The sequence below is a fragment of the Xiphophorus hellerii genome, chromosome 2 (genome assembly GCF_003331165.1).
Source record: "Xiphophorus hellerii strain 12219 chromosome 2, Xiphophorus_hellerii-4.1, whole genome shotgun sequence".
In the NCBI taxonomy this organism is placed as follows: Eukaryota; Metazoa; Chordata; class Actinopteri; order Cyprinodontiformes; family Poeciliidae; genus Xiphophorus; species Xiphophorus hellerii.
Genome location: NC_045673.1, coordinates 397746 through 409949, shown reverse-complemented (window position 1 = coordinate 409949; position 12204 = coordinate 397746). Strand labels below are relative to the sequence as shown.

The following is a 12204-nucleotide window of genomic DNA, read 5'->3' as shown; positions in this document are numbered from 1 at the left end:
TTTGGTGAATAAGGGTTCGCGGTAAACTCTACAACTCTATCAGGGCGAAGAATGAATTTCTCACTCATAAAAAACTAATCTTCAAAACTGTTCAGTTTCATGGGTATTTTATGTCATAAAAACATATTTTTTAGGGAAGCGTTTTATATGTATTCCGCAATTTCCCGTTGTTTAGTTCCACGCTTTTAGCTCGGGGGAAGTATTGGCAGTCGGCCCCCAGCGGATTGAACCGTCCCGTCATTCCTCGCGTGGCCAACGGCTTTCTACCGACTGCTCATTGAATTACAGTCCGCAGCTTGTTCGGCTCGGTTTTACGGAGTGATCCGCGGAGATCCGGGCCATACCGACCCAACAAACACCGCCACACCGTCCGGGCTTCTGCTTGTCGTCCGGCGTGCCGCTCCTGGACTCGCTGGCTGAATATTGTCGGGGAAGAACGGCAGAGCTAGTACCCAGCGATGATGGAGCTGGAGTCGGCCTGTAGCCGAGGCGACCCGGGGACTCCCGGGGACTCGCTTCAGCCGCAGACACCGAGCCGGCACGAGAAGAGCCTGGGCCTGCTCACCACCAAGTTTGTGACCCTGCTGCAGGAGGCGAAGGACGGGGTCCTGGACCTGAAGGCGGTGGGTCTTTGTCAGTTAGCACATGTCACAACCTTAGCATTAGCTCCAGCTAGCTGCAGGCTGCTTTCAATGAATTATACACTTTAGCTCATAGCTTTCAACTTTAGCTGCGGTTTTTTTGTTTCTCGTTTGAGCCAAACCGGCGCGGTTCCGCGGGACTGTCGGAGCTTTCCGGGCCGGAATCCCGGTGTTAGCCCGGAGTGACGTTTGAAAACACCGGGTAACTTGTCAGGCTCTGCCCCCTGCAGATTCAAAGTGTGGAAAGTGGGTCAGCTTTTGTCTCCTCAGCCGAAGCTGCAGCAGCAATTTTCCTCTTCCTCAGGGATGAAGGCTTTGTCTCTGGAGGACACGTCTTCAGTCGTTATTCTTCACTAATTACTCAAAAGCATAGAAACTAAGAGAGTTAAAACCCTGAAAGCTCTGGTTGGTGCTGATCAGACTCCGGGATAAAGCAGGTAGCTGCTCCTGTCAGGCTGTGGGGTTTAAGAACAAAATACTCACTTTTTAACCTTCAAGTAACATTTAGCTGTTGGCCAGAGACCTTCTTCCTGTTCATATGCAGTCTGCAGGTTGATGTGAAGCTATAACTTCCAGGAAATATACAGTTTTAGTTGTTTGTTTATACATGATTAAATCTCACTTAAAAAATAACTTCTCACTTTCATACAAACATGTTCACTGGGATAAAACGGCAAAATGAACTGATTATTACAGTTACGCTATTCTGCAAACTGTGACCCTTTAACAACTTTGACTAAAGCATTTTGAATGAACCGTTTTTAAATATAGATTAATTTATGACCATCACTTTTTCCAGCAGTCTCTGTAAGTCTGCCACTGTTTTATTTGTAAATAATCTGCTGTTTATATATTCATGTATGTCTTGCAAACTTTTACTTTCCAAATTATTCCACTCTGTAGCTAGGCCTGTCGCGATAAACGATAAATCGATCAATCGTACGATAAATTAAAACTATCGACGTCATTTTAATTATCGGCATTATCGTCTCTTCCGGCCTTTTTCTCTTTCTGTTAATGACACTGAATGAAAAAAGGCTCAACTCCGGTTCTCTCCACTGACTCCTCCCTTCCTCATTTCCTTAGTGTAAAGCCCAGCGCAGACTACAGGATCTTAGAGCTGTCGGCCGATTATCGGCCCATTTTCAAAACCTGACAGACCCACACATTAGCCGACAGGTTCGATCGGATTCGTTCCTGCCGTGTGGTGTCCAACAATGGGCACAAAATAATGGCTACAAGTCCAGTGAACTAATTTTAAAACCAGGCATTAATCAATGCTTTACTACAATCTACCTGCAATGCATGTGGCTAGTGTCAGCGTAAAGTCCTGACTGAATGAAAATCATTAGAACCTATTTACGTCACGTTAACGAAGAACAGCTGAAAAGCAGAGGTGTGACCAAGTCACTGTGTTGCAAGTCTCAAGTAAGTCTCAAGTCTCTGTCCTCAAGTCCGAGTCAAGTCTCAAGTAAAGACAGGCAAAAGTCGAGTCAAGTCTCAAGTCAGGAACCTTTAATTTCAAGTCATTTCGAGTCGTTTTTATTTTATTTTTTTTTATATAATTTGCAATTATACATAAAATTCAAATATTAGACCATTTGTTCTTTTTAAAATATGTATTTGAGGTTCATTTGTGATCCTCTTATTCATCTGGTATTCTTCAAATCTGTCAGAAGTAAACAGATGTCAGAAAATAAATTACCGCCTTTCATGAATTACATTTGACTTCAGTTTACTCCTTCTATTCATAAATAAACATCAACACTACAACAATCATAGTTTTCAAAAAATGAAATAAGTATAAATGAAGTTATCACAAGTAAACTCAGGAAGGTCTGGTGCATTTATTTTTCTGCTTTTATTTCTAAGTATGTTAGTTTCAGTCCTCCGTAAATATGGGACAGATATTCTAAACACAAAATTTATTTGGGACAGTCACTGTATTTGGTCTTTTTTTTTTTTCCCAGCAAAGCTATACTACTTGGAAATGGGTTCTGTGCGACATGTGACAGTCACGCCGGTCAGTGCATTAAGTCAAAAACAGTTGACTTAATGCACTGACTGCAGTAAACAATATATTGTCAATATAATTTTCCAACGTAGATGTCTTCAAATACACCAACCATCCTTAGATGATACTAGACCCGGCTCATCATCATGATGGGACAGAGAGACTCTGTTCCCTGTGTTCAGGTCCAGAATCTGCTTTCTGTTCCGGAGCCCCGCTCACTATCCACCGGCTTCCTGAGCTAACACGGTGCACATTATTTGTGGAGGCATTTGAAGGACCGGATTTATGGTAAATCATCACCAATTTAACCCGGAGTACACATGCTAACACGAAGTTAGCTATAGTCAACTATCTTACAGCAAAAGAAAAGTGCCACCTACCGATCTTTGTGAAGCTTCAAATGCCGGACAAAGTTGGACGTCGTGGCATCTCCATCCGATATTCTCTTCTTGCATGTTTTACAAGTTGCAGTTCGTTTTTTAGTCGAAAGTTCATAACCTACGTAGCCTAAAGAAATTACTCGCGGAAGCATATTCGAGCGGTTATTTCGTATTTCGTTCCCTGAGCTCTGTAGCTTTGCCGCGGTTTTTTAAACGTCCAAATCCTGTTAATTTGATTGGTTGTGCTGCAGCTACGTACACATACATACATAAGGAGAGAGGAAAAACATAGTGACGGTCTGCGCATATTGATACGGAATGAGTGAAATTAATTAATGACGCCACTTTATAAATAATGTGTTTTAAATTTTAAGACTTTGAGTAAAAAATATCAAGTCTTTTCAAGTAAACAGCTTCAAGTCGAGTCAAGTCCCAAGTCAATGGCATGAAAGTCAAAGTCAAGTCCGAGTCTTTGAGCATTTTTTCAAGTCAAGTCTCAAGTCGTGATTTTAACGACTCGAGTCTGACTCGAGTCCAAGTCATGTGACTCGAGTCCCCACCTCTGCTGAAAAGTTACCGGGTTTATCAACTGCGGTAGTAATTTCGCTCCAACTCCTCCTCTTGTCATTTCTATATTCTTTGCATGTTGAATAAACATTAATGTTGTTTCCAGTGTTGTATAGTAACGAAGTAAAAATACTTCACTACTTTACTTAAGTATATTTTGGAGTACTTCATACTTTCCTTGAGTATGAAAATTTTTGATGACTTTCACTTTTACTTCACTATATTTCCGAACTTAATTGCGTACTTTTACTCCGATACATTTTCAATGTGTGGTTTAGTTACTCGTTACAAAAAAGCGAGAGAGAGAAACGCAAGTGTTTTGATCCCACCTACTGATTAGCAAGTAGCAAGTAGGCTACCGAACAAAGTCCGTAGCCTGCTTGCCTGGGCTTGTTCATCACCACCAATAGGATACACCTTCTTCTTCTTCTTCTTTTCTATTATGGCGGATCACAAGCAACTTTAAGGTGCATACCGCCACCTACTGTACATGAGTGTGTAGAAGCATTACTTCATATCTATTAAATTCTACTTTTTAATTTTGTATTCTTAAGATAAATAAACAATGCTTTCCTTAATTTGTGAATATCTGTTATGTTTCCTTCATTTCCTAATATACCTTTAAGATTCCATTCATGCCCCATATTTCTAACTATTCTCTTTAATTCTTCCCTTTCGAGTTCATTTGACTTACAGTTCATCAATATGTGTTCTACATTTTCTTTCTCTCCACATCTCTCACATTTATCATTATTTTTCCTCCCTATTTTATAAAGCATGTCATTTAAGTAGGTATGACCTACTCTTAATCTACTAATTATTATTTCTTCTCTTCTGTTTCGTTCATTAATGCTTCGAATTCAAACTGACTTTTGTACTTCATATAATCTTCTTCCTTTCTTATCTTCATTCCACATTTTTTGCCATTTCTTGATTTCTTTACTTTTAATTAGGATACACCTGTTTCGCTTCTCCCATTAAACACAAAGCAAGTCTCGCAATCAGTAGCAGTCACATGGAAATTCTATCTTACAAAAACTCCCCGTCCAACTTGAAGAAACACATCGAGGTAACTTCTTATGAAATGGTTATAATCCTCCTGTGTCAGTAACTATAGTTTGGTCACTAGGCATTATTGTGAAATCTTGACCATAAATGAACTTTGTTTGGCATTGTTTCAGTTCCACACGTGGTGTATTTAGCTTAGGCCTAATGGTGACTGTAGCAGGCTACCTAGACTCCTCTGTTCAAGGGGGGACAGAAGCCATAGCGATAGCAATTTAGACTAAATTTAACGAATATAGGAAAGGCATGCAAGTTCAAAACCAGGTTTACAGATGCCAATAAGCTGCATTTCCCTCCCAATTCTTTTTTTCTTTTGCATAATGACCAGTTGTGTGCACCACCTACTGACTGTAGCATTGACTGATTCACTGATTTGTGAAGTAGAGTAATCGTAACAGCTCTTTTTCTTCATGTTGGCCGCATTTTCTGTACTATTTATTTTTCTCATTTTCAGCACTGACCTTACTTGAAGGGAAAACTTAAGGCTTACAAAAACTTTGTATTTTCTGTCCTGGAGGGTTTACTAAGAAGCTGGTTCAGTTGTAAAGCAGGTTAAGTTAACCTTGTGCTATAGGTAAAGCACCTAATTTTCTTAACTAAATGATGCCTGCAGGTATATCTATTAGCAGGTTTAATTTTGCCTGCACTTGGTTGGGTACATTATTTTAAGTGTATTTGACAAGTTTACCAAAATATAAAAAATGTCATTCAAACTGCATTTGCTTTGTTTTACTTTTTACTTGTACTTTTCATTACATTACTTGAGTACATCCATTTTTACAGTAATTTCCATACTTAAGTACAAGAAGTTTCAAATACTTTAAGACTTTTACTCAAGTAACATTTCAGTCAGTGACTTCGACTTTTACCAAAGTCATATTTTGGAGAGGTACTTATACTTTTACTTGACTCTGAGATTTCAGTACTTTATACAACACTGGTTGTTTCCACATATCTCCAATGTCCGCTGGACTTCGGGTTGCGCCGTTTCAGCTGTTTGGGATTCCCCTCCGTAATTTCCCCTCAGAAAGCAGGAGGAGAATCCGCGCTTTCTGATTGGCTGCCTGTCACATTCAACAGGCTGCGTTAAGATCCCAGTCGGGGAAAACCCTGATTTAGATCGGAGCGGCAACGACGATCTACCGTAACACACCACACAATCTTAGAAAGACCAACGATCTAAGATTGTTGTAAGGGGAAAAATAGGAGCAAAAAATCATGTAGTGTGAATTATTGCATCAGGTAGTCGATGTGCCCATCTTCTCTATTTAAATCTAATTATTACTGAAGGGCAACATAATATACAGACTTCATAATCTTTTGGTTGAATGCAGTATTTATTTCCACTTTGGCTTTATGTTGTTTAGTTTTTATTCAAGTACGTTTTTTGTTAATGGAGACTGAGAATCCATTTTATTTTTGTTTTTGGTTGTTTTGTTTATTTTGTTTATTAGCTCAAGTGTTAAATGTTCCTTTGAAAATAAAGTGTATCTATCTTTGGCAGGAAATCGCATGCATTATTATATCATTTCCATTAAATCAGTGTAAAAAGGTCTTCAAACAATATTATCGTTTATCGCAATAATTTTTGAGACAATTAATCGCTCAGCAAAATTTGCTATCGTGACAGGCCTACCTGTAGCACATTTCTTTGAATCAGTTGCTATTTTTTAATAATTACATACTTATTTTTCTTATGCTGTAAATGTGTCCTTACTGGTCAGCCTCTTATTATTATTGTTTGTTATTATTATTATTATTACTATTTGCATATTTCTAGCTGTCTTGTGAACATTCACGTTCCCACTGACCTTTGCACTGTGACACCTGGATTTTCCAGCAGAAAGAAACTTTATTTTCAATATAACAACACATCCAGGCGTTATCAGTTTTTAATGGAATAATTTCATTAAATTTACACATCAGAATGACACTAAAAGTATTAATAATATTTTAGATCAATGTTTCTTATCAGGTTGTGCCTTTTATTTATTTTTTTTACTAAATATTTCTTCCAAAATATCTTCAATTCGTACAAGAAGATATTTCTGTCTTCCTTTTGGATTTTTTCCCCCTTTCTTTTAAAATAATATATTTATAATAATATATTTCCTATAGTTGATATCAATGAATATGCTAATTTGACTGAGAAATGGCTTCTTGGATTGGAAACATTGCATTTAGAATAAAATTATATTTATTTATTGTTGGTTTGATTTTCACACTCTGATCTAGACAAACATGTAGATTAATCATTAACTAAACATTATTGTTTTTAAATACTTATTATTTTATGAAATGATGAAATTTCCCCCGACTGCCCCCTGAATATAAGTGAAGGAGAGATGTAGCCAGCTGACTGGCAGTGCACAGCAGTGCTCTCTCACTTTCAGCAGAAATCTCTCCTCAGCTGAATGCTTTATGCGGAAACTGTGAATTAGCAGAAAAGAACTTTCACTTCTGGCTTCTGAAAGATGGAGGAAGAGAAACATGAGGCTGTAATTGTAACGTTTGAAATAAACCTGGTTTGGTCTCAGGGTCCCGGTTCAGGAAACGATTGGGTCGGTCTGCTGGTTCTGGTCGATTCAGAACAGAAACATGTGAAACTCTGCAGCGGCACAGGCTCGTCGTCTCTATCTGTGAAGGAAAGAAGCGGGAGCCCCAGCATGATGCTGCCTTTACAGCCCGTTTTCTCCGCAGGCTGCAGACACTCTGGCCGTACGGCAGAAACGACGCATCTATGACATCACTAACGTCCTGGAGGGAATCGGTCTGATCGAGAAGAAGTCCAAGAACAGCATCCAGTGGAAGTAAGTTTCCCTCATTTCTCCTGGATGAATCTGCAGCGCCCCCTGGAACTGAACAACTATATTACATCAAGTCATATAAAAGAATAAAATGTTTCAGTTAACAACATGGCTGCCTACAGGGAACATGGTTTATGTTTTTATGGCTTCTCAAGGGAAAAGTTGGACCAAGATTAAAATGAATTAAAGCATTGCCGTGAAAACATCAATGATTTCATGTAATTATTATTATTTATTCTTCTACTCGTACTGTAATAAACAATAAAAACTTAGATCAGAACTAATGCTGACAAATAAGAAAACGATGTTAAAGCAGAAATACATAACGTTATTAATAACATTTATAGATTAGATGGTAAAGTTTGACGCTGATGTCTCTGTGTGTCTCTGCATGACCGCGCTCTGATGGTGCGTTTAAGGGGCGTGGGACCAGGCTGCAACACCAGGGAGATTGCAGACAAGCTGATGGAGCTGAAGGCCGAGCTGGACGATCTGGCGCTGCGGGAGAACGAGCTGGACCAGCAGAAGGTCTGGGTCCAGCAGAGCATCAAGAACGTCACCGACGACTCCGGGAACAGCCCATATCCTTCTGGACCCGAACAGAACCACCGGAACCGGCCTTACCGAGTTTAACTAAACCTCCAATCAGCTGGTTTTGCTGATAAACTGTCTGAAAACGACATTTAGAGTTTTATCTTTCTTTCTGACGGAGTTTTTATATTTTAGTTTAAATTTTTGTTCTGTACACTAAAACTGTCTCAGTGCTGCCCTCTGTGCTGATTGGTGGTACTGCAGTGTCTCAGTGCTGCCCTCTGTGTTGATCGGTGGTACTGCAGTGTCTCAGTGCTGCCCACTGTGCTGATCGGTGGTACTGCAGTGTCTCAGTGCTGCCCTCTGTGCTGATCGGTGGTACTGCAGTGTCTCAGTGCTGCCCTCTGTGTTGATCGGTGGTACTGCAGTTGGATTCTGCTGCAGAGCAGAATCATCAGCCTCCAAATGTCCTGATGACGACTACATTCCGCTCTGCTTCCTCAGATTAGAATTAATAATAATAAATATGAACATCCTGAGCAGGAAGCCTTTCAGAATAAAAGCTGTCAGTGTATTATCTGCTTGTTGCTCGGACTGACCTTAACACTCTCATACGATGGCCTACGTAAAGCACGAAGACCTCTGTGGAGCGTTTAAAGGTAAAACTGTCGGAGAACATTTAGGTTCATTGTCCCTGCTGGCTGTCTCTCATGACCTTTGACCCTGCAGGGGACACTCTGCTGGCCATCCGGGCCCCCATTGGGACGCAGCTGGAGGTTCCTGTACCAGAACTCGTAAGTAGCTATGATTATGACCCAGTCGGGTCAGAGCCAGGGTAACCGTGTGTGCGTGTGTGTGCGCAGGTCCTTAATGGACAGAGGAAGTACCAGATCCGTCTGAAGAGTACCTCTGGACCCATCGAGGTTCTCCTGGTCAATAAGGACCCGTCCAGCGCCACTCCGGTGGTTCTGCCCGTCCCGCCTCCTGATGACATCCTGCACAGCCTGCCGGCGCCGACGGCGACCCAGACGACCCCCCAGGCTCCAAAGGTCCTCACCTCACACTGGACAGGAAATACATTAGAAAAAGTCTTTATGGTCCCTCGGTGGACCGATCCGGGTCGGCCTTCCCCTCTCTGGGTCCAGAACCACAGCTCTCTCCCAGACCGACCCAGCACCCTGTGCAGCAATAAACCCGATCGGTTCGGCTTCCAGGGAAATCGGATCGTTCTCAGGCTGCAGGCCGAACGTCGCATTTTATCTGACTGACATACGAATGAAAGAGTCAGTGAATGCATCACATCCCAACCCCACCTCTCCGGGTCAGAACTGGGTCAGAAGCTGCAGTCGATGCTCCACTAAGGGCCGCTGCTGTTGGCTGTTAGCTTTGCTCTTGTAAATGATTATTTTAATAATGTATTGATAATTGTGACGGTTTATCGAATAAATCGGTAAAATAAATGTCTGGTGGAGGATCTGCTGGTGAATCATGCTGCGGGAAACATGGCGCCATGTTGGACTCCAAGCTGCTTCTGGTTCAGAGGCAAAATGATGGAAACGTTTCTGTTGCATCTGATCCGTCTGCAGCAGCATGACATGACATTTCCTCTCGCCTGCAGCTCTGCAAGCCGCATCCAGCCATAAAACCAGCCACAGCAACGCCGGGCGCCGCAGCAACGCCGGGCGCCGCAGCAACGCCGGGCGCCGCAGCAACGCCGGGCGCCGCAGCTGCAGGTAACCAAAACTTGAACTGGAGTGTTTGCATGTTTGCCTCATTTAGAGAAAGTCTGTCATTAGAAACTGGATTTGGGTCATCAGCTTTAATAAAATAATGAAATGCAGGTTTGGGTGAATTAAAACTGCTTTATAGTCAGTTATTATGATATTAAAAATGCATACAGGGTGGCCATTAAAAGATGAATGTTTTGTTTTGTGTCTCTTATTTGTCTTTTGAAATGTTGAGCTTTTAATAAAACTTCGGTCGTCATCAGCCACTTCATGCAGCCGTGCCTCATGTGTCTCCTTCTTGAATCAAAGTTGGGGCCAGAAATGGCCCCCCAACCGCACTTTGGACACCGCTGGCTTAAAGTACAACTAACACCACTGAGAAACATGTTTTAGATTTCATGTGTTTTCCATATTTCTCCCTCTGTGTGTTTGGCCTCAGATGCAAGCGCTCAGCTCAGCGCTGCGGCAGACTGTGCTGCACCGGTTCCGCAGCAGCTGCAGTCCTCCGCCTCCCTGGACGGTTCTGCTTCCTCGGCCGGGTTTCAGCCCGTCAAGTCGGATCCATCTGAGCGTGAGTCTCTGGGATAATTATTCATAATAACGCTGATTAATGTGCTGAAATGTGCGGCTGACGTGAGCTCTGATGTTTCTCCAGTTTTGGATTTTCCCAAAGAGCTTTCTGAAATGTTTGACCCGACTAAAGGCGAGTTCAGCTCTGCTGCCAGATAACCTGAATGTCTGATCTTGATAGCCATTTCTAAATGTTTGATATTAATAACCATCTGCTGTTTTCTGCCTGCAGAGATGATGCCTGGAGACCTGCTGGAGGACCTGATGTCGTCAGAAGGTATCCTGACGTCCCGACGCTCCATGAAGCTCTTTGTTCTTTCTCACCAACTAAACGCTTTCAGTCGTGAAACGGAAACTAGAAATCGGGTCGTGTTTTCCTTCATCGACAGGAAAATGATTATTAAAACAGACGTTTCGGTAGCAGGTTGCCATGGTAACGGCTGTGTCAGTTTGGCGGCTTAATCTTTCGCAGCCTGAACCCAACAGGAAACGTTTTTCAAAATAAAATGAAAGCTGGAAGAATTTCAAACGTCAGGAGACAAAATTTGATCCAAACAAAAGAATTTATAATATTCTGCATCAAGATGAACTTTGACCTCTGTTCAGGCCCAATTAGAAACACATTCAGCTGGGAGAAGATCAGGAGCGGCTGCTGGCGCATGGAGGCACTGGGAATACTGGGAAACATCCCACTGGGAACACAGGTGGGGCCCTTTGGGTCGGGTCCGGCTGCGTGCTCTGGACGCTGCTCCCCTGAACGGACCGGTCCAGACCTGCAGAACCTGAACCACCAGGAAGGATCCAGCTGCCGGAAACCTGCAGCAGTGGAACCAGAACCCGGATGTGCGGACGCCTACGGGCGGTTCTCAGACGATGCGTCGCCATGGCAACTTGGCCCGTGCAGCAGAACTCTGATTTTCTGTTTGTCTCCTGAACGTTTTCCAGGTTTCATTTCCTTCTAAAGAACGTTTCGGGATTCTGGATGTAAAAACGTTTTCGCTTCGCTGTGAGACGCTGTGTTCTGATTTTAGATGGTTCTGACCTCTGGCTCCTTTAACCATTCTGCCGTTCCCCCTCAGTGTTCTCGCCTCTCCTCCGCCTGTCACCTCCGCCCAGCGACCACGACTACATCTACAACCTGGACGAGACCGAGGGCCTCTGTGACCTGTTCGACGTCCCCATCCTTAACCTCTGACCCCGTCTGGCCCGCCTTCAGCCTTCAGTCCTGCGGCGCTGCTGCGGCCTCCATCAGCGCCTCCTTCAGCTCCATGTACAGAAAACAGCCGGAAACTTTGAGCTTTTTCAAGGAAAAAGAGTCAAAACTATATTTTTTGCATTGTTGTGTACAAAGACTGATGTGTGTGTGTGTGTGTGTGTGTGTGTGTGTGTGTGTGTGTGTGTGTGTGTGTGTGTGTGTGGACCTTTTGTACTGAAGAATCTCAGAGCGTCTCCTGGGAACCAGAAGATCCGGGTTCTGGGCCCGAACCGGCCTGGTCCTCCTTGTACATAGAGAATATATATTTTGTGATAGCGGCGAACGATGCTTTATCATTTCTGCAGTTGGAACATAGAAAGTGACAAACTGTTCCCAGGAATCATGCAGCTTGGTCTCAGTCCAGTCCTCCCAGTCTTCCCATTTTAACCAGTCAAATGTTAGTTGCAAGTCAAACAGAAGAAATTCATGTAAAAATGTGATCAGATTAAAATGACTGGGTTTTAAGGTTCTGTAAGGGATTTTAAAATGATTTTTGAAGCCTCCAGGGTAATGTTGAGCAGAATAATGATAAATATAAAGTTTTAACGCTGACCTTTCATCTCTGTATGTTTCTGTCTCGTCCATAAACTCTTTTAAATCTGGCCTCTGGTTCTTCTCAAATGATTCGGATCAAGTTTCTGATGGCT

At 42.5% G+C, this 12204-nt stretch overlaps 1 protein-coding gene across 1 annotated transcript; it reads left to right on the top strand.

Moving 5' to 3' along the window:
* Positions 1–208: 208 nt before the first annotated feature.
* On the top strand, positions 209–12159 carry e2f4 (E2F transcription factor 4). The gene is made up of 11 exons (XM_032546454.1): positions 209–623; positions 7368–7477; positions 7894–8055; positions 8621–8664; positions 8735–8799; positions 8869–9054; positions 9624–9738; positions 10172–10303; positions 10388–10435; positions 10535–10579; positions 11382–12159. Exons 1-11 carry the CDS (start codon positions 459–461, stop codon positions 11495–11497), a joined length of 1188 nt encoding a protein of 395 aa, XP_032402345.1. The 5' UTR covers positions 209–458; the 3' UTR covers positions 11498–12159.
* Positions 12160–12204: the final 45 nt, after the last annotated feature.

What these genes read in the sequence shown, in the direction of transcription:
- e2f4 (XM_032546454.1), top strand. Translation starts at nt 459, where the DNA reads ATGATGGAGCTGGAGTCGGCCTGTAGCCGAGGCGACCCGGGGACTCCC. An exon ending in GGGTCCTGGACCTGAAGGCG is followed by an intron (nt 624 to 7,367) that starts GTGGGTCTTTGT and finishes TTTTCTCCGCAG; the next exon opens with GCTGCAGACACTCTGGCCGT. An exon ending in AGGTTCCTGTACCAGAACTC is followed by an intron (nt 8,800 to 8,868) that starts GTAAGTAGCTAT and finishes GTGTGTGCGCAG; the next exon opens with GTCCTTAATGGACAGAGGAA.